Below are 19,647 nucleotides of genomic sequence, written 5' to 3' on the forward strand. Positions count from 1 at the left end.
GTCCTAGGGTTACACGTTGGCCCCACATATGAATGCCCACCAGGGCCAGCGATGAGACCAGGAGGGGTTAAACTGTGGCCCGATCTTGGTTTTACACTACATACACTACATACAACCTCTCCAAACCTGAACCTTATAGAGGCCTAGATGGGACCCATGTGAGTTTAAGATGGGCTGTAACTATAGGTCCCATTTGGGAAGCCCAACTGGATTCCAGTAACAACATATGGACAAACTAACTCCGAGCCCATGCCCACCTGGTTGCCACCTAACCCACAGTCCACCCATTTGAGCCCCACGTGAGCATAATGGCTGGGATATCTCAAGCCTTTTTTATTTTGTTTGACTTATGAAATCCAGTCTCTCAGATTAATAAAATTATAATTTGGAGTTTAAGCAAATGACTATTAAAACAGTATAAATACAGAGTCTCAGTCAGAGTATCTCTCAGTTCTGTTCAGCACACCCAACCACAATCATGAGGAAGACTCCTGACATGACAGCTGTCCAGAAGATAATCATCAACACCCTCCACAAGGAGGGTAAGGCACAGAAGGTCATTGCAGAAAAGGCTGGCTGGTTTTTACAGTGCTGTATTAAAGCATATTGTGGTAAATGTGGTAGGAAAGGATGCACAAGCAACAGGGATGCCTGCCTTGATGCAGCCTTTAGATGATTGTCCAGAAAGATTTATTCAAGAACTGCTGCATTCCCAATATCAAGCTACTCCTGAACCAGAGACAACATCCGAAGTTTCTTACCTGAGCTAAGGGGAAAAGAACTGGACTGTTGCTCAGTTCTCCAAAGTCCTCTTTTCAGATAAAAGTAAATTCTGCATTTTATTTGGAAATCAAGCTCCTAGAGACACAGTATCCAAGGTGTCTGAAGTCCTGTGATGGTTTGGGGTGCCATGTCATCTACTGGTGTTGGTCCACTGCGTTTTTATTAAGCCCAAAGTCAATGCGGCTCAAAGTCTACCAAGAGAGTCTAGAGCACCTTTTGCTTCCATCTGCCGACAAGCTTTATAGAAATGCCAATTTCCTTCTCAAGCAGGTCTTAGCACCTGCTCACAGTGCTCAAACTTATACCAAATTGTTTGCTGACCATGATATTACTGTGCTTGATTGGCCAGCCGACTCTCCAGACCTGAACCCTATAGAAATTCTGTGGAGTACTATCAAGAGGAAGATGAGAAACGCTTAAACCCAGCAGCACAGACGAGCTGAAGGCCACTATCAAAGCAACCTGGGCTTCAGTAACATCTCAGCAGTGGCACAAGCTGACTGTATTATACCTCATTTTCTGTTTGATCTTATAAAATATTCAAATGACTGGAGACACTAGATTTCACCATCCACCTACCACCCTTCGCCCACCGTCACAGTCATTTCAGAACATTATGAATGAACTCGGCCCAGGACTCATCACAGATGCCATGTGACAGGGTTTCGCTGCAGGTATAAATAAGCAAGCACACCAGTCAGCTGTCGCAGAGTGCAAAACCATCGTCATGGACATAGCATGCAATCTGACTGATGTCCCAAAGGGCATGATAATAGGATACCTGTAAAGGGTGGTAGCATCTTGGAAGCCGTTAACTTTGTGGGATGTTCTACAGCCGCTGTAGTGAAGGTGCACTGAGAATGGACTTCTCTCTCTTTTCTTGATTGCCTCCCGATGGCATAATAGTGGTGCTCCATGAGCCATTAATGCCAGAGGGGCAACACTTGTAGCCAAAGGAACACCATCAGTTCTAGATGAGTGCAAAACTATGGTCAAGGGCAAATGCCATGACTTGACTGATGTCCCAAAGGGCATGTTAATAGGGTACCAGGTGAAGGGTGGTAGCATCTTGGAAACCTCTAAGTTTATGGTATGTTCTAGAGCCGCCGCAGTGAAGGTGTACCAAAAATGGACTACTCAAACATTGACTGCCTTCCAACGGTATAACAGTGGTGCACCATAGGCCATACCGATGTCAGAGGTGCACCATCAGTTCTAGACGAGTGCAAAACTATGGTCAATGGCAAATGCCATGACTTGACTGATGTCTCAAAGGGCATGTTAATAGGGTACCGAAGGGTGAAGGGTGGTGGCATCTCAAAAACTGCTAACTCGGGATGATCTAGTGCCACCATAGTGAAGGTGTACATAGATTGGACTTCTCGCACATTGACTGCCTCCCAGTGGTATAAACAGTGGTGTCCCATGAGCCATATCGATGCCAGAGGGAAAATGACGACTCCGGCGAGTGGTAAAGAGCGATCGACGCTCCATTGTGGAGCAGCTAACCTCTATACTGAACACCTTTCATCACCTAACACAGTCCATGCCACAACGTCTCTTGCTAGTGTCATCCGAGCTAAGGGTGGTTATTCCCACTAATAGGTAGGTGGTCATTGTATTCTGATTTGATTGTGTAGTACCTAGGTGTATAATAATAATAATAATAATATCCTAAACTGTATAGTCTAAAGGCAGGATGAATGGTCCTGATAATGTTTGAAAACTAACACACATTAAAGCAAAGTGAGTTATTTAAAGCCCCGCTCTCTCTCTAAATCATTCAGAAGGCTAATTAGCTGCTAATGCTGTAAAACTCCTCTCCTCTAGACATTTTCTATCAAACACACAAAAAGCCTTTTTCATCCTTTCATCATCCACCCTTTCACTGCCCTTTGCTCTTGGCTCTCTCTCTCTCTCTCTCTCCCACACACTCTCCATCTCTGCGCTCTGAGTGTGGATGAAAGCTGCCACTTTGGCTCAGAGAGCCCAAACGAAATCCGCTCGGGTTAGAGGTCATAGAATCAGCTAGGCCATTTCTATTGGACCAGTGGAATTGTGTGATAAGCAGCAGACCTGTGTGTGTGAGTGTGTGTGTCCGCTGTGATGAAGGGTTTGTAGATTCACAAAACCGATGGTTTGGCAAAAAAAATAAAATCCGACTCAAGATTTAACTAAGACGCAAAACTCAACTCAAACACACCAAAGAGATTTTAAAGTGGACTCACCAGAAGACTCTAAATTGATAGAAAGTGAGTCAGAATAGATCTGATTCTGACTCACCCAGGAGATTTTAAATTTGACTCAGACTGTAACCTTAAAGACTTAAGATATAGCTCAGACGGTCACTTCAAAGACTCAAGAGTCTGTTTTACAGCCAAGAGACTCGAGATTTAGAGACTCACACCACAATGACTCAAGACTAGTCTCAGGCTGTTACCCTAAAGACTCAAACACTCAGGACTTGAGATTTAGCTCAGACTGTCACTTCAAAGACTCAAGAGTCTGGCTCACAGCCTAGAGACTTGAGATTTAGCTCAGACTCACACAACAATGACTCAAGACTCTAGTCTCAGACTGTAACCCTAAAAGACTCAAGAGACTGGCTCACAGCCTAGAGACTTGAGATTTAGAGACTCACACCACAATTACTCAAGACTAGTCTCAGACTGTCACCCTAAAGACTTGAGACTTGACTCAGACTGTCATCTCACACACTCAGGACTTGAGATTTAGCTCAGACTGTCACTTCAAAGACTCAAGAGTCTGGCTCACAGCCTAGAGACTTGAGATTTAGCTCAGACTCACACAAAAGAGACTCAAGACTAGATTGTCACCTTAAAGACTTGAGACTTGTCTCAGACTGTCATCTCAAACACTCAGAACTTGGGATTTAGCTCAGACTGTCACTTCAGAGACTCAAAAGTCAGACTCATGCAAAAGAGACTCAAGACTAGTCTCAGACTGTCACGTTAAAGACTTGAGACTTGACTCAGACTGTCATCTCACACACTCAGGACTTGAGATTTAGCTCAGACTCACTCAAAAGAGACTCAAGACTAGACTGTCACCTTAAAGACTTGAGACTCGAGTCAAACTCACCCTAAGACACTGGGTGAGCTGGATGAGGCCAGTCCTGATACAGTGTTGGCGGGTGTTTTCTGTCCTCCAGTAATATACACACACTTGTTTGGGTGCTGCCACAGGGCCTGCTTTGGAAAGCAACTGTCAGATAACCAGATAAATGCAGACACACACACACAGTTTTGTGCTGTGATTAATTTTTCTTTCATGTTTCTGCCTTTCAGGTTAATCGTCTCCCTCTATAGGACGATGACAGAATGACGACCTTTATTGATGACCTTTATTTAATGGCCTGTCTAATCTCTGAGTCAGTGGCATATTCATTCAGCATGAACACGAACCTGTGTGACAAATCCAAGCAGTTAAACGGCGCAGCTGAAAACGATCACACACTTAGCCGGGCAGATCACATCAGATGAATAGCTTCTACTACGCCTTGCTGGTTTCACCCAGTGACATTCTGCAGATACCTCTGTTTCAGTTATCTGCTTGAGAATATGGCTTCTGGGGGTGGGTTTCGTCTTGACAACTTCCTTCCTCACCCACTCATCTCTTTATTGAGTCGCAGGGGTGCTAGACCAAGTTGAGGATCTGGGGTACAAGTCTAGGCTGAACAAGGAAAAAACTGACTAAGGAAGAACCACTGAGAGGAACCCAGACTCAAAATTAAAACCTCTCTGAGAACATGAGGAACAACTGCTGAGAAGAACTAAGACTCAAAAAAAAGAAAATGACAAAGGGCATGAGAAAGAACCACTGACACATCTGGAAGAACCACTGAGGGGAACCAGGACTCAAAAGGAACACCTATCTAAGCACATCTGAAAGAACCACTGAGGGGATCCAAGACTCTAAGAGGATGGGGAAGAACCACTAAAAGGAACCAAGAGTCCAAGAGGACAACTACTGAGAGGAACCAAGACTCTATAAGGACGAGGAAGAACCAATGAGAGGAACCAAAATTCTAATAGGATGAGGAAGAACCACTGAGAGGAACCAAGACTCTATAAGGATTAGGAACAACCACTGAGAGGAACCAAGACTCTGAGAGGATGAAGAGGAACCACTGAGAGGAACCAATATTCTATAAGGATGAGGAAGAACCACTGAGAGGAACCAAAACTCTAAGAGGATGAAGAGGAACCACTGAGAGGAACCAAGACTCTGAGAGGATGAGGAAAAAACACTGAGAGGAACCAAAACTCTAAGAGGATGAAGAGGAACCACTGAGAGGAACCAATATTCTATAAGGATGAGGAAGAACCACTGAGAGGAACCAAGACTCTTTAAGGAATGAGGAACAACCACTGAGAGGAACCAAGACTCTTTAGGGATGAGGAAGAACCACTGAGAGGAACCAAGACTCTTTAAGGAATGAGGAACAACCACTGAGAGGAACCAAGACTCTTTAGGGATGAGGAAGAACCACTGAGAGGAACCAAGACTCTATAAGGATGAGAAAGAACCACTGAGAAGATTTAAAAATTAAACCTTTAAGAGATCCATAAGGAACCACTGAGAAGAACCAACTGTTTCCATTGAATACCATTGACTGGAGCTTAAACCGATGTGCTGGGATCAGATGTACAGAGGGGATCCACAATATAACCCATGGACTCATGTTTAAGGTGTAACAGAGCACTGATCTAAACCTTGTGGTCCTGGAGGCCCCCTGTCCAGCACACCCCCTCTACCTTAGTCAGCGCTTGTTAATGAGCTGATTAGCTGGGTCGGTGTGCTGGGAGCAGGGGTAACACTTGGGGACCACTGTAATAAAGCACTGTCAGAAAAATGCCCACTAGTCCAAACTGTAGATGATGCCCAGATCCCTACAGCCACCTGAAGGTCAGAAATGCACCACAACACACCACAAGCAGAACACTTACACTCAATCCTGAGCATGTGAGTGTGTGTGTGTGTGTGTGTGTGTACGACTAACAAAGGATCATCAAGAGACATTCACTATATGGACAAAAGTATTGGGACACCTGCTCATTCGTTGTGTAACCTGCTTTTGTTGGAGTAACTGTCTCTACTGTCCAGGGAAGAAGGCTTTCTACTAGATTTTGAAGTGAGCATTGCTGTGAGGATTTGATTGCATTCAGTGACAAGAGCGTTATTAAGGTTCAGGATGTTGGAGGATGATCACCACCCCATCTCATCATCCCCAACTCCCCCCAACTCATTGTCAAAAGTACTGGATGGAGCAGAGAACACAGTTTTCCGCTGCTCCACAATTCAACCCTGGGGGCTTTACACCCCTCTAGCCCATGACTGGCATTAGGCAATGGCTGCAACTTCATTAACAGGGGTGTCCACAAACATTTGGACATATACTGTGATAGTGATGTATTTCAGCTGGTCTCAGCTGTGGACACCCCTTCTAACGAATGCATTTAGCTTCTTTAAGTTGCACCCATTGCTGACAGAGATGTCTCTCATACACACAGCTTGTATAGTCCCTGTCCCTAGACTGCCAGTAGAATAGGACTCTCTGGGACAGATAAACACGAGCCTACAGGATGCCTAATGCTAGGCTAGAGGGGTATAAAGCCCCCCCAGCATTGAGCAGAGGAGCAGGGGAACTGTGGCATCTCTGGAATGATGGTGGGTGCTCCATCCAATACTTTTGGGATGAGGTGGGGTGGTGATCATCACCCAACATCCTGACCTCTCTAACACTCTTGTCACTGAATGCAATCAAATCCTCACAGCAATGCTCCTCCAAAATCTAGTAGAAAGTCTTCTTCCCTGCACAGTAGAGACAGTTACTCCAACAAAAGCAGGATCAGCTCTTTTTAATAGCCTTGATATCAGAAGAAATACTGAAGAAGCAGGTGTCCCAATACTTTTGTCCATATAGTGTAGGTTAACATTCCATCAGAGGGGTTGAGGTAAGGGGCTATGGGTGCTGAATTCCTTTACTAGGTGCTGATTTTCCTTTGTTTAAGTTGAGCTGTAGGGGAGTCGGGACAGCGCTGGCTGGAACTCTTGCCTGAACTTGTATGAAAGGGTTTCTAGCTGACAGTAAAAAGCACTTCCCGAACTCTCCTTACGCTTTGAAGAGTGAACTCTGACGCCCAGTTTTTAGACAGAAGCGGCTCATCAAAGCCCCAAATGCACAACCAGCCCTCGCCCCCAGTGCACAGGGGCCACAGACCGGGGGGGCTGCCCTGTTTTAATCTGACCCTGGGCCTGTCCAGCTCACTCTAATCTTTGCATTAGCCTCAGCTAATGGTGTGGCTATCAGCCCTGAGTGTGTGTGTGTGTGTGTTAGAGAGGGAGAGAGTATCACCCGGGCTGAGCTACATGCTGCTGCAGATTGATGGATATCAGAGATGAAAGTCTTCAACAAAGAATTTGGTGGGCTTGCTGACTGAATGGGGACACACACATACACACACACACACACACACACACACACACACACACAAGTGTGTAAGCGCAGAAGCAGAGATGGATTGGATGAACGCAAGAGAGAATTAAATGAATTGAATGAAAGCATGTGAGCAAAGCCGAGACCTCAGTGAGAGAGAGACAGAGAGAGAGAGCAAGAGAGAGAGAGCAAGAGAGAGACACAGAGACAGAGAAAGAGAGAGAGAGAAAAAAAGAGAAAGAGAGAGAGAGAAAGAGAGAGAGAGAGAGAGAGAGAGAGAGAGACAGAGACACAGAGACAGAGAGATAGAGATAGAGAGTGAGAGAGAGAGAAAGGAAAAAGGGATGCTGAGCAAAAGAGAGATTAAAGTAGTGAGATAGAGCGCTTGTTGGTGTCCTGTGTGTGTGTGTGTGTGTGTGTGTGTGTGTGTGTGTGTGTGTGTGTGTGTGTCCAGCTGTGATCAGTATTCAAGGTGAGAGTGTGTGAGTCCATAAATATTTCAGCTGCTGAAACCTTCACTCACAGAGAGACAGCAACACTCACACCGGAGAGAGAGAGAGAGAGAGAGAGAGAGAGAGAGAGAGAGAGAGAGAGAGAGAGAAAGAGAGTGTGAGAGAGAGAGAGAGAGAAAGAGAGAGAGAGAGAGAGAGAGAGAGAGAGAGAAAGAGAGTGTGAGAGAGAGAGAGAGAGAAAGAGAGAGAGAGAGAGTGAGAGACAAAGAGAGAGAGTAAGAGAGAGAGAGAGAGAGTAAGAGAGAGAGAGAGAGAGAGAGTGTGAGAGAGAGACAGAGAGAGAGAGAGAGAGAGACGGGTAACACAAGAAGGAAGAGAAGAGGGAAAGACAAGGGACGAGAGTGGAGGAGTGAGAGCAGGAGTAAGAGACAGTACAGTGAGAGAAGATGCGTGCGAGAGAGAGCGAGAGAGAGAGAGAGAGAGAGCGAGCGAGCGAGAGAGAGCGAGAGAGAGAGAGAGAGCGAGCGAGAGAGAGAGAGAGAGAGAGAGCGAGAGAGAGAGAGAGAAAGCGAGAGAGAGCGAGAGAGAGAGAGAGAGAGAGCGAGAGAGAGAGAGAGAGAGAGAGAGAGAGAGAGAGAGCGAGAGAGAGAGAGAGAGAGAGGACAAAGGAGGGAGAAAAAGAGATTGAGGTGAGAAGAGAAGCAAGAATGTGAGAGACAGACAAACCACAAAGGAAGACAGATGAAGAGAGAGAGAGAGACAAAGAAAGGGAGTAGGAGAAAGAGGGCGAGAGAGATTTACATTTACATTTACATTTATGGCATTTATGGCATTTAGCAGACGCTCTTATCCAGAGCGACTTACAAGGTTACTCGTATTACAGAAGTGGGTCAGTGTAGTGTTAGGAGTCTTGCCCAAGGACTCTTATTGGTGTAGAGCAGCACCCACAGTCACCCAGACCGGGAATCGAACCCTGGTCTCCCACATGGTGTGGTAGCTCAGTGGCAGGTAGTGGTGTTATCTGTTGCGCCACACCAACCACACGTTAGTGTTAGTGTTTGACAGTAAATCTGCTGTAAATATCAGTGAACAGTCAGTCAGTCCGACTGGGCTGGACTGTACTGAGATATACTGGGCCAGGGTGGGCTGCACTGAGCTGGACAGGACTGGACTGGGCTGTACTGAACCGCACTGGGCTGCTGTAGCTGAATCGAAACTAAGCAGGTTGCGAACAACAGCAGATCTGTCACATCAACAGTAACTCGGTTACACACACACACACACACACACACACACACACACAGCATTTACCACAACAGTACACATACACTACACGAGACAAAAATATTGGGACACCTGCCTATTCATTGTTTCTTCTTAAAAAAAATAGATTCTATAGATCTATTGGCAGTGCTTCTCTACACGGACTAGACAAGCTGTGTGTGTTTGTGTGCATTTGCACATCTGTGTCAGCAATGAGTGCAACCTTAAGTAGCTGAATAAGGCATTCATTAGAAGGGGTGTCCACAAACATATGGACATGTAGCTTACACGGTCCAACATGCTGTCGGTCTGATCAGCTGTGGGCCGAGCACGGACAGGTCAACCGGATGACTGACTGGATGAAGACGAGCGAGACAGAGGAAAGACTAAGAGAGAGAGAGAGTGAGAGATGATTGACAGCTCAGACTCGGCCCACATGGATCTGTGAAGTCCACAAACCCGAGGTTGAAAAGAACAGACGAGAAGAAGAGACAGAGGAACAAGATCTGTAACATCAGATCAAGCCAGAAGAGAGAACAGCAGCTCTAATCCTGAGACAATCACTGGATTAGACACCAGGAGGGTCAGGGGAGGGAGCAGCAGAGCAGCAGAAACAGATCACAGAGGGTCCGGCACTGAGATTGCTCCTCAGAAAAAACAGTGAAGTGATCTGATTGGACAAGGCGTAACTGGAAGAGAGCAGAGTCACACTGACTGGTGCTGAACTTTCAATGGAAAAAGATTTAACTCCAGGTCATTGTGGAGTGTTTCTATTGGTCCGTTCATCAATAAATTCAAACTCAATGTAAAGAACAACCCCCAGATTCACATTATGTCAAAAAGTCAAATATACACATATTTAAATTACGTTCAATTTTTAGTACATTCTAAATAATTAGTACTTATTAAGCAATAAATAGGTTGTAAATTATTAATAATTATTTTATAATCAGTAGATACTGAATAATTAGTAGGATCATAAATACTGGAAGTTACTAAAGGAGTAGGAACTGAATAAATACTACTTGTTGACTGACTAATAAGTAATTTATAATGAGTAGTTACAGAATGAACAAATACTGAATAATTAGTAGGTACTTATTAAGTATTAATTGCTAAATTATTAGTATGTAATTCATATTTTTGTTTATTAAATAATTACCAGGTACTAAACAATTAGTAAGTATGGAATAACTGATATTTATGACATAATTAGTAACAAAAAAGTATTTACTAAATAATTACTAATTACTAAATAATTAGTAGGTACCAAATAATTACTAATAATTGAAACAATACCAAAATACTGAATAATTAATACTTACTGAATAGTAGGTAATTAGTTGGTACAAAATAACATATTAAACACATAGTAGGTATGGAACAACTAATATTTATTAAATAATTAATAATGACTGAGTAGGTAGTAAATAATGATTAATTATACAATTATTAGTAGTGAATAGTTTTTGTTAATTAAATAATTAGTAAATATGAAATAATTAGCAGGTCCTGGATAATTATTATGTGCTGAATAACATACTAAACAATTAGTAGGTATGGAATAACTGGTATTTATGAAATAATTAGTAATGACTAAATAATCAGTAGGTACTAAACAGTTATTAATTACTAAATAATTAGTATGAAACAAATAATTCATACTTCTTGAATAAGTAGTATTACTGAATTATTCCTACTTATTAAATGATGTGCAGGTACTGAGTTATTAATAATATTTGTACAGGGAAAGCTTGTGAATTAGGAACAGAGTAATGAGTACTTTAGTAAACAGTAGCAGATACTGCTGAATGAGTAAGTACTGAATGGTGTCTGTTGGAATGAAAGCTCAGACGTAAGGCTGGGGTTTAAGGGTTAACAGGTACTCATTGTTTATCTCAGGTCTGGTGTGCTGTGCTGGAGTACAGAGCCGGTAGATACCGCGGTGCAGACCCCTCTGCCTGATGCGTGCGGAGGCTGTGTGTGACTGTGTTGGGTCTGATGTGTATTTATGTATTTAGCTATTTCTGTTAGATACTTCTGGATGTTGAAAACCCACCCACAGCTGCTCTGAACTGCACCGTGGGAAGAGCTGCTGCCGGAGAGATCCTGAGATAAAACTGGCAGAGAGTCAATCTCACACACACACACACATGCACATATGCACTTACACACACACACACACACACACACACACACACATATAGGCTGATATAAATGCACTGTCCTTCACTGCAGTTACCCACCAAATAAATATATTACAGCCAAGCCTGAGCAGATTACAGAGCGAGAGAGAGAGCGAGAGAGAGAGCGAGCGATAGAGCGAGAGAGCGAGAGAGAGAGAGAGAGAGAGAGTCAGTCTAATTTTGGCCAGATGTGAGGAATGCTCTACAAAAATGATGAAAGGAAAGCTCCTTTCACACACACACACACACACACACAGACACAGACATACACACACACACACACACACGCACAGAAGCAGATGGATTCTAGGCAGAATTGTCCAACTCACCTGTTAAATATCACAGCCTGTAAAGGCAGTAAGGTGTGTGTGTGTGTGTGTGTGTGTGTGTGTCATCCTGACCCCACTAACTCTCTTGTCGCTAAATGCAATCAAATCCTCACAGCAATGCTCCAGAAAGCCTTCCCTGGACAGTAGGACAAGCAAAAGCAGATCACCTCTTTTAATCGTCTTGATTTCAGAAGAAACAATGAATGAGCAGGTGTCCCAATACTTTTGTCCATGTAGTGTATTTGTCAGCAGACCCTGAATAGACCAGCTGAAAGCACGGTAATAAACAGAGCAACCTCGAGATTCAGCCACTGTCAATCACGGCATCCTTGTGTGACTCTGTGTGTGTGAGAGAGTATCACAGCTACACTCAGGCCGAGATAACCTTTTCAGATGCTAATCAAAGGAATTATGCTAATATTCCATATGGGCTGGGTTTCAAAGCTCTCGTTCACCTGCCCTCCTTAAAGGGCCCAAACTCTACCTCTTCATGTGTCCTGTTGCTTTTCCTGAGGGGTCTGTTTGCTTTTAGGTGCTAGAAAAGGCCAAATTTACCTTTCGGACCATTTGCAACCTTTCTGTGTTCCCTACAATCAAACCGGCTTTTTGTGTGTTACTGCATCTGTAAGACGGATATGTAAATGACCTGTTTTCTGATTGGCTGCTCTTGCTCTATTGTGCCTCATTCATAAAGCAGACCAGGCTAAAACACTGAAAGAATGGGTGAATGGGTGGAGTTGACCCACTCCTTATAACAGGTAAAAAAATAGGTGCATCTAGCATACACTATATGGACAAAAGTATTGGGACACCTGTTCATTCACTGCTTCTTCTTATATCAAGGCTATTAAAATGAGCTGATCCTGCTTTTGTTGGAGTAACTTTATCGTTGGAGTCTCTACTGTCCAGAGAAGAAGAAGGCTTTCTACTAGATTTTGCAGGAGCATTGCTGTGAGGATTTGATTGCATTCAGTGACAAGACCTAAGACGTTAGTGAGGTCAGGATGTTGAATATTGATCACCACTACAGTTTATCCCCAACTTTCTATCCCATCCCATCCATCCATCCATCCAGAGAACACAGTTCTTCCACTGCTCCACAGCTCAATGCTGGGGGGCTGTATACCCCTCAATAGCTCACGCCTGGCATTAGGCAGCATGGTGCCAATAGGGTCATGTTTATCTGCTCTGTAGAGTCACTCCATTTCAGCAATTGGTGCAACGTAAAGCTGAAGGCTGTTTTATTAGAATGGCTGCTATTTTTGTAGTGATTTGTCAGTATGGTTCTCAGTACAGTCTTATTAATAAAGCTACTTCGAACCTGAAGCTGAATCTTGAGCAAACAAGAAGGAGAAAGACGGGAGATGACAGAGAGGGTCGTGATAATGCTGTCCCAGTTCCACATACACTTTACACACTCACTCTCTCACACACACACACACACATGAACTCCACACATACTGTAAATTATTCAGCACAGGGACGTGTTCAGTGCACTGAAACGCATGAAAATGAAACACTTAAACACTTGAAATAGAAATATAACAAAAAGGGAGAGAGAGAGAGAGAGAGAGAGAGAGAGAGAGAGAGAGAGAGAGAGTGAGCTTATCATCTTTCTCTACCTCTATTTGTTAAATTCTCTCTCTTGTCTAGTCTATGTAGTGAAATACTGCCAATACAATAGGACTCTCTGGAGCAGATAAACTAGATGAACCTATTGGCACCATGCTGCCTAGTAATGCCAGGCGTAGGCTAGTAGAGGGGTACAAAGCCCCCCAGCATTGAGGAGCTGTGGAGCAGTGGAAGAACTGTGGATTCTCTGGAATGATGGAATGGGAATGGGAAGTGGCTCAGTGGTGGCTCAGTTTTGTGGGTTCGATACCCGTGCCCTTTAGCAAGGCCCTTCACCCTCTCTGCTTCCTGGGCGCTGCAGCAGTGGCTGCCCACCGCTCTGGACATGTGTGCTCTCTGTCACTGTGTGTGTATGATTACTGGTGTGTGAGTGTGTGTGTGTGTGTGTGTTCACTGCAGGAATGGGTGAAAGGCGGAGGCCAAATGGTTCTGTTGTCTTGTCTGACTTTCTTTAAATGGATCTTAATCAATGATGGCTTCAGCACTGGACAGCGCCCGCATGGCTGTGGGTACCAGCCAGAATCACAGTAGCAGAAGCAGCTGCAGAGTGGAGCTTCACTATAGGAGGAACCCACAAGCTGTTCGAAGAAGAGTAAGAGGCTACAGTCACAGAATCACTGGAAGTAGCAAATACACAATGTGGACAAAAGTATTGAGACACACATCATAATCAGTGAATTCAGGTCTCTCATTCAGTCTCATTGCCGCCACAGGTGTGTACAATCAAGCCCATAGCCCTGCAGTCTGCCTTTCTTCCACACATCAGTGAAAGAACGGGAGGTTCTGAAGAGCTCACTGAACTCCAGCGTGGTTCTGTATGTAATAGGAGACACCGCTGCACCAACAACAACAAGTCAGCTGGTGAAATTTAGACCTTCCCTCCTAGATCTTCCTCCATCAGCTGTGAATGGTGTTATTATTGAACAGTGGAAGAGTTTAGGAGGAACAGCTCACAGAGAGCAGCTCAGCGTCCACAGAGTGTCTGTCAGACCACGTAAAGTTACAGAGCGGGGTCAGGGCCGAGTGCTGAGCTCAGAGCAGAGTGCAGAAAAGCCTCCAATTGACTCAGTAACTGCAGCAGAGCTCCAGACCTGCTGCTGCTGGTAGAGCTTAGAGCAAAGGAGGACCAGCTCCATATTAATAATGCCTATGGGGTTAGAATGAGACGTCCTAAAAGTTCCTGTAGGTGAAATGTAAAGGTGTCCCAATACTTTTGTCCATTTAGTGTACATTCTGATAAAGTTTGTCCATATTATTATGTAGAAATCTCTCTCTCTCTCTCTATCTCTCTCTCTCTCTCTCTCTCTCTTCTTATATCTCTCTCTCTCTCTCTCTTTTATCTTTCTCTTGTTTACTTTCAAATGACTGAATCATCAGAGGAGTAAAGGCTTAATAAAAGTAAAGCTTTAATAGCTAAGCTCTAATTACAGCTTGAAGGCTTTTGTGAGTGTATGTGCGTGTGTGTGTTTGGGGGTGTGCGCACACACACACACACACATGTGTGTGTTAAAGTGTTAAATAAACAAATAAAGCATGCTGGATTAGACAGTAAACATATCCACCCATTTAAAAGCAGATCTTATTGTTCCAAATGAATTTCTGTGAAATCAGATTTGTGAGGAATTTCAGTTTCAGAAGATTTAATGAGGGCTTTATCCTCCTCTCCAACAACCACAATTTATATTCCAATTATTTTTCATTATTCCGAGTTTTGCAGAAAGAGAGAGAATGCGGCCTCATCCTGAAGTAATGTATACGAATAAAAGGCCTAATGGTGTGAGAGGGTTCAAGACTGGAAACTAGTGCTTGGTTACAGGCCCTTTTCCCTTAATAGCAGCCTCAGTGTAGTGATGTAAGGAGTCCACTCTTACCCAACCTCTGTGCTTCATATCCAATCAGAAAACACCAGGATGAAAACTGTGTGTGAACTGGGACACTCCGTCTAACCAGCAGAATCACCAGGAGCATGTTGCCCTAGCTGTACGTAAGTTCAAACATGGATGGTTACAATTAATAGTTTGAAGCGACATCCTGAAGCATTTTAACCTTAAATCAGCAGCTGCAGGATCACCCTGATGCTCCACTAGGAGAACAGCATCTCCGTCATTCCCACTGCTGCTACTGCACTATATGGAGCTTTGGTGGTGGAGCTGCAGGTGGAGAACCTCTCTCCAGAACTGTCAGCGTAACACTGCGTAACCCATAGAGTCAGTATTACTCCACCGCCTCTACAGTCCACATGCTTCTCCACCTTCAGATCAAGCTTCTGCAGCTCCAAGCTTGTCAAGACTCTGTACAGTGTTGTTGTACGATATTGCTATGTGGTTGCTATGGTATCTCAGGTTGACTCTTCTACTTTCTAGTTTACATCACTTTTAAAGCCAGACAGACACCATAGGGACTCCAGGGGAAATAAAACCAGAAAGCTGTAGCATATGGGCAACCACCCGAGACACCATAGCAACCACATAGCAACCACTCAAAATACCATAGCAACCACCATAGCGATTCCATAGCAAAACCATATCAACTACCTGGCAACAATATAGCAAACACTCAGCTATACACAATACATATCAACCATGCAGCAAAGCCATAGCAACCAGCTAGCAAAAACACTTTCACCCTAGTGAGCACAAAGCAACAGCCTAGCAACTGTTTGGAAGCACCGAGAAACCCTCAGGAAAACTTTTCTAGTTTACATTTGTCACTTTTAAAGAATCTAAGGAGTAAAGAGAGCTGAGAGGTTGAGAAATGGTCATTTTTTGGTAACTGAAGCCACACAAACATCATAGGAATCTGTAGGCTAATAAAATAAGGAGACCGTAGCATATGTGCTATAACTTCACCACATCGCAGTTTCGTGATGAAGCCATACCAAACACAGGCCTTTCACTGAACATCTGAGGCTATCTGCATCCACGTTTGCCTCTGAAAAAAGCCTTTTTTAATGATTTGTGTACTATAAATAAATCGTCATTTGAAATTTAATGAGCAGCGCTCTCGTTATCAATTATTGAAGCTATGTCCAAATTTTCGCACCGCTGAGTATCAAAGCAGTTCAGTTTGGCAGTGTGGACAAAGCGGTCCTTCAGTCAGAACAAGCAGTGTTACAATAGAAAATAAGGGGATATTAAAAATGCATTGCAATATATTTTATTTATGTTTTGAAAGATACTGACAACATATTTCTTTTTTTATAGGAGTCTGGAAGCAGGGTAGGACCACAAGGAGTGGAATGTTGCAGACCACTCTAAGACAGGATATATATATATAAGCTAAATATAATATATATATATATATATATATATGTATACAACAATCAAACAATCAAGAAACAAAACAAATAATAGCATAAACAACAAACACTCACCATGGCAATCAAAGCACAAAAACAACAATCAACTAAAGAGCAATAGTGACTATTTGTGTCGTGCTCTGGAACTGATTGTGGAAAGGATCCAGGTAATGAATCGATTTGTACCTCATAAATAATAAACAATATTGGGTAGGACCTCCTTGGCTCTCAAAACAGCCTCAATTCTTCTTAGCATGGATTCCATAAGATGCTGGAAACATCTCTGCATCAGACAGTTCCTGGAGATTCTTCAGGAACACCTTTGCATCCTTACGGAATTCTATTGGATTCATACTGACCGGAAAGTCCACTGAGCAACTCACGGTCATGTTCACGAAACCAGTATGACCTTTTTATGGCTTTGTGACATGGTGCATCATCATGCTGGATTGGTGTTGCCATTAGAACATGGGTGAGTTGCAGTCATGAAGGGATGCATACGGTCAGCAACAACACTCAAATGGTCTGTGAAATTAACCGTCCAAATTGTGCCAAGAAAACCCTACCTCAACTCCCCTACTCCAGCCTGGACTGTTGAACCAAGCAGGTTGGGTTCATGGATTCATGCTGTTGGTTCCAAATTCTGACCCTATGCAGAAATCCTGATTCATCAGATCAGGCTACGTTTCTTCTAGTTTTCAACTATCCAGTGTTGGTGAGCCTGTGCTGAGCCACTGCAGCCTCAGTTTGTGAGGCTTTGTGGAACCTGATGTGGTCTTCTGTTGTTGGAGCCCTGAAGGATCCTCAAGGTTTTGAAGTGTTCCACGTCTGGAGATGCTCTTCTGCTCAAGGCAATTGCACTGTAGCCTTTCTGTCAGCTCCAACCAGTCTGGCCATTCTCCGCTGACCACTCAGCAACACTTTAGCAACCATATGTTGCTCCATTCCGCCCTTCCTCTCTAGAGAGTCGCCCAGGTGCTTGTTCAGTCTCTCGTCACTTTTAGACTTGACCACTGCAGCTCTCTTCTGGCTGGTCTCCCTCTGCGCACCATCAGGCCCCTGCAACTAATCCAGAATACAGCGGCACGGGTCAGGTTGTCTTCAACGTTCCTAAATTCAGCCATGTCTCTCCACTGCTGCGTTCTCTCTTCACTGTAGCTTCCTGTAGCTGCTGCCCAGGTCATCAGATTCAGACCCTGATGCTGGCCTACAAAGCCAAGACTGGACCAGCCAGCTCCTCCATACTTGATGGCGATGGTCAGAAGCCGATCTGCACCAAGAGCCCTTCCAGCTTCAAGTACGGCTCGGCTCGACCCGCCATCCTTTAAGATCCACAGAAGACGAGCGTCCAGACTTTTTACTGTCCTGCACCGAAGTGGTGGAGCGAACTTCCCCTGGGTGTCCGAACAGCAGAGTCCAAACGCAGACTGAAGACCCTCCTCTTCTAAAAGGACTTGGGTGAATAGTAGAGTGGTCTCCTTACTGACTTGTGTTTAGTAGAGTCTAAGATTAGAGGATCTTTAAATTTTTAGTCTATTTAAACTAGCTGAGGTTTCTCTTCGGGAAATAGCGAAGCACTTTTGTAAGTCATTCTGGATAAGAGCGTCTGCTAAATGCCTTTAATGTAAATGTAAATCTGAATACTATAGCAAACACCTAGCAATATATTAAAGACAAGACACAGCAAAGCGTAAAGCAAAGATCCAGCAACAGTATTAAAACCACCTGGAATAAAACAGCAACCACATAGCAACATACCCTCCAATGATACAGTGATGAACTTCCCCAGCCAGCATTTACTGACATCTTATACACAGCCTAAGAAAAGTTACCAAAAGATTAGCCATGCCTAGGTAAGACCACCATGGATAATCCTCTGACAGTAAAAACTTGTGTCTAAAAAAATTAAACTCTGGAAATTGAAAGTGGTGGAGATGCGAGTGGCATTTCGAATAATAAACCCATTATCTCTGAGACGTACAGGAGCCTATACCCCTCTGCCTTAAAATATCAAAATAGCTCATTACACAGCTCCAGCACAGCAATTTACATTCACCCAACAACTTTTAATGTCCATGCCCTCTCTCTCTATCTCTGTTTCTCTTTATCCTTATCGGAGCAGCGCATGGGCTCAGATCTGAAAGGGAGAGACATGCATTGAGCACAATTCTGCAATGACTATAATTAAAGCAATCACTCAATCGCACACACAGTAAAAATAGTGGTGAAGATATTATTTTTATATTTCTCCATGATTTAAACCCTGTATCTGTTCAGATAGCTGTAACCGTTCTTCCACTGCTCCACAGTTCAATGCTAGGGGGCTGTAGTATACCCCTCTATAGCCCACGCCTGGCATTAGACAACATGGTGCCAATAGGTTCATGCTAATCTGCTCCAGAGAGTCCTATTCTATTGGCAGTACCTCTCTACAGTGACTAGGCAAGCTGTGTGTGTGCATTTGCATTTGCACATCTGTTCTGCATTAGCAATGGGTGCACCCTAAAGTAGCTGAGTGCATTCATTAGAAAGGGTGTCCACAAACTTTTGGATGCACAGTGTCATTTGAATCTGGGTGTTGTTCTCTACATTGTATCAGAGTTTCATGATGAATGAGCCAATGGAAATGCTCCAGAGAGGCTTGGAATACAAACTTTTTGCACTGGCGTCCATTGAAAGTTAAGAAGGTTTTTACCCTGTCCTGTGAAGTTGACATTTTGGAGATACAAGGTTGATGAAATGTAAGTGAGAGAGAGTGGGATGTTCTGTACACTGTGTGAATAATTCTGGATGAATGGACCAATAAAAAATGCCATATCTCCAAAAAGTCACCATTTGTTTTTCATGTTTTTCATTGGAGAGCGATGATATGCTTTCAGCAGAACTCCCTTAATAATTCACTTTAACAATCCATGCAATTGCAGGGTAAGTACTCGTCCGTTCTCCTGTCCGTTCCAGATGCACTTCATTACAGTAGTACAGCTTATCGTCACTGTCCAATGAAAAGCATGCATCTCTAAAACGGTGACTTTACAGGAAAAGGCTTAGATGTTCTTAACTCTGAATATAAGTCAATGTAAAATTAGTGTTAAGTCCAAATAATTTAGACCATTTCTATTGGTCCATTCATCCAGAATTGTCTACACAGTATACAGAGCAGCTACAGGGTTCAAACTATGGAGAAAACTAAATACGGACAAAAATTTAGATTTTATTTATTTTCACTGATTTGCAGCGTTATAAA

General features: G+C 43.6%; 1 protein-coding gene across 1 annotated transcript in view; it reads right to left on the bottom strand.

Moving 5' to 3' along the window:
• Positions 1-18,491: 18,491 nt before the first annotated feature.
• Positions 18,492-19,647, bottom strand: part of fcgbp (Fc gamma binding protein) — a 64,383-nt gene continuing 63,227 nt past the window's right edge. Inside the window, exon 16 of the mRNA XM_072691704.1 lies at positions 18,492-18,540. Within this exon, the coding sequence (XP_072547805.1) occupies positions 18,492-18,540 (49 nt within the window). The remainder of the gene's footprint in view (positions 18,541-19,647) is intronic.

This window comes from Salminus brasiliensis, chromosome 11, assembly GCF_030463535.1.
Source record: "Salminus brasiliensis chromosome 11, fSalBra1.hap2, whole genome shotgun sequence".
Lineage (NCBI taxonomy): Eukaryota > Metazoa > Chordata > Actinopteri > Characiformes > Bryconidae > Salminus > Salminus brasiliensis.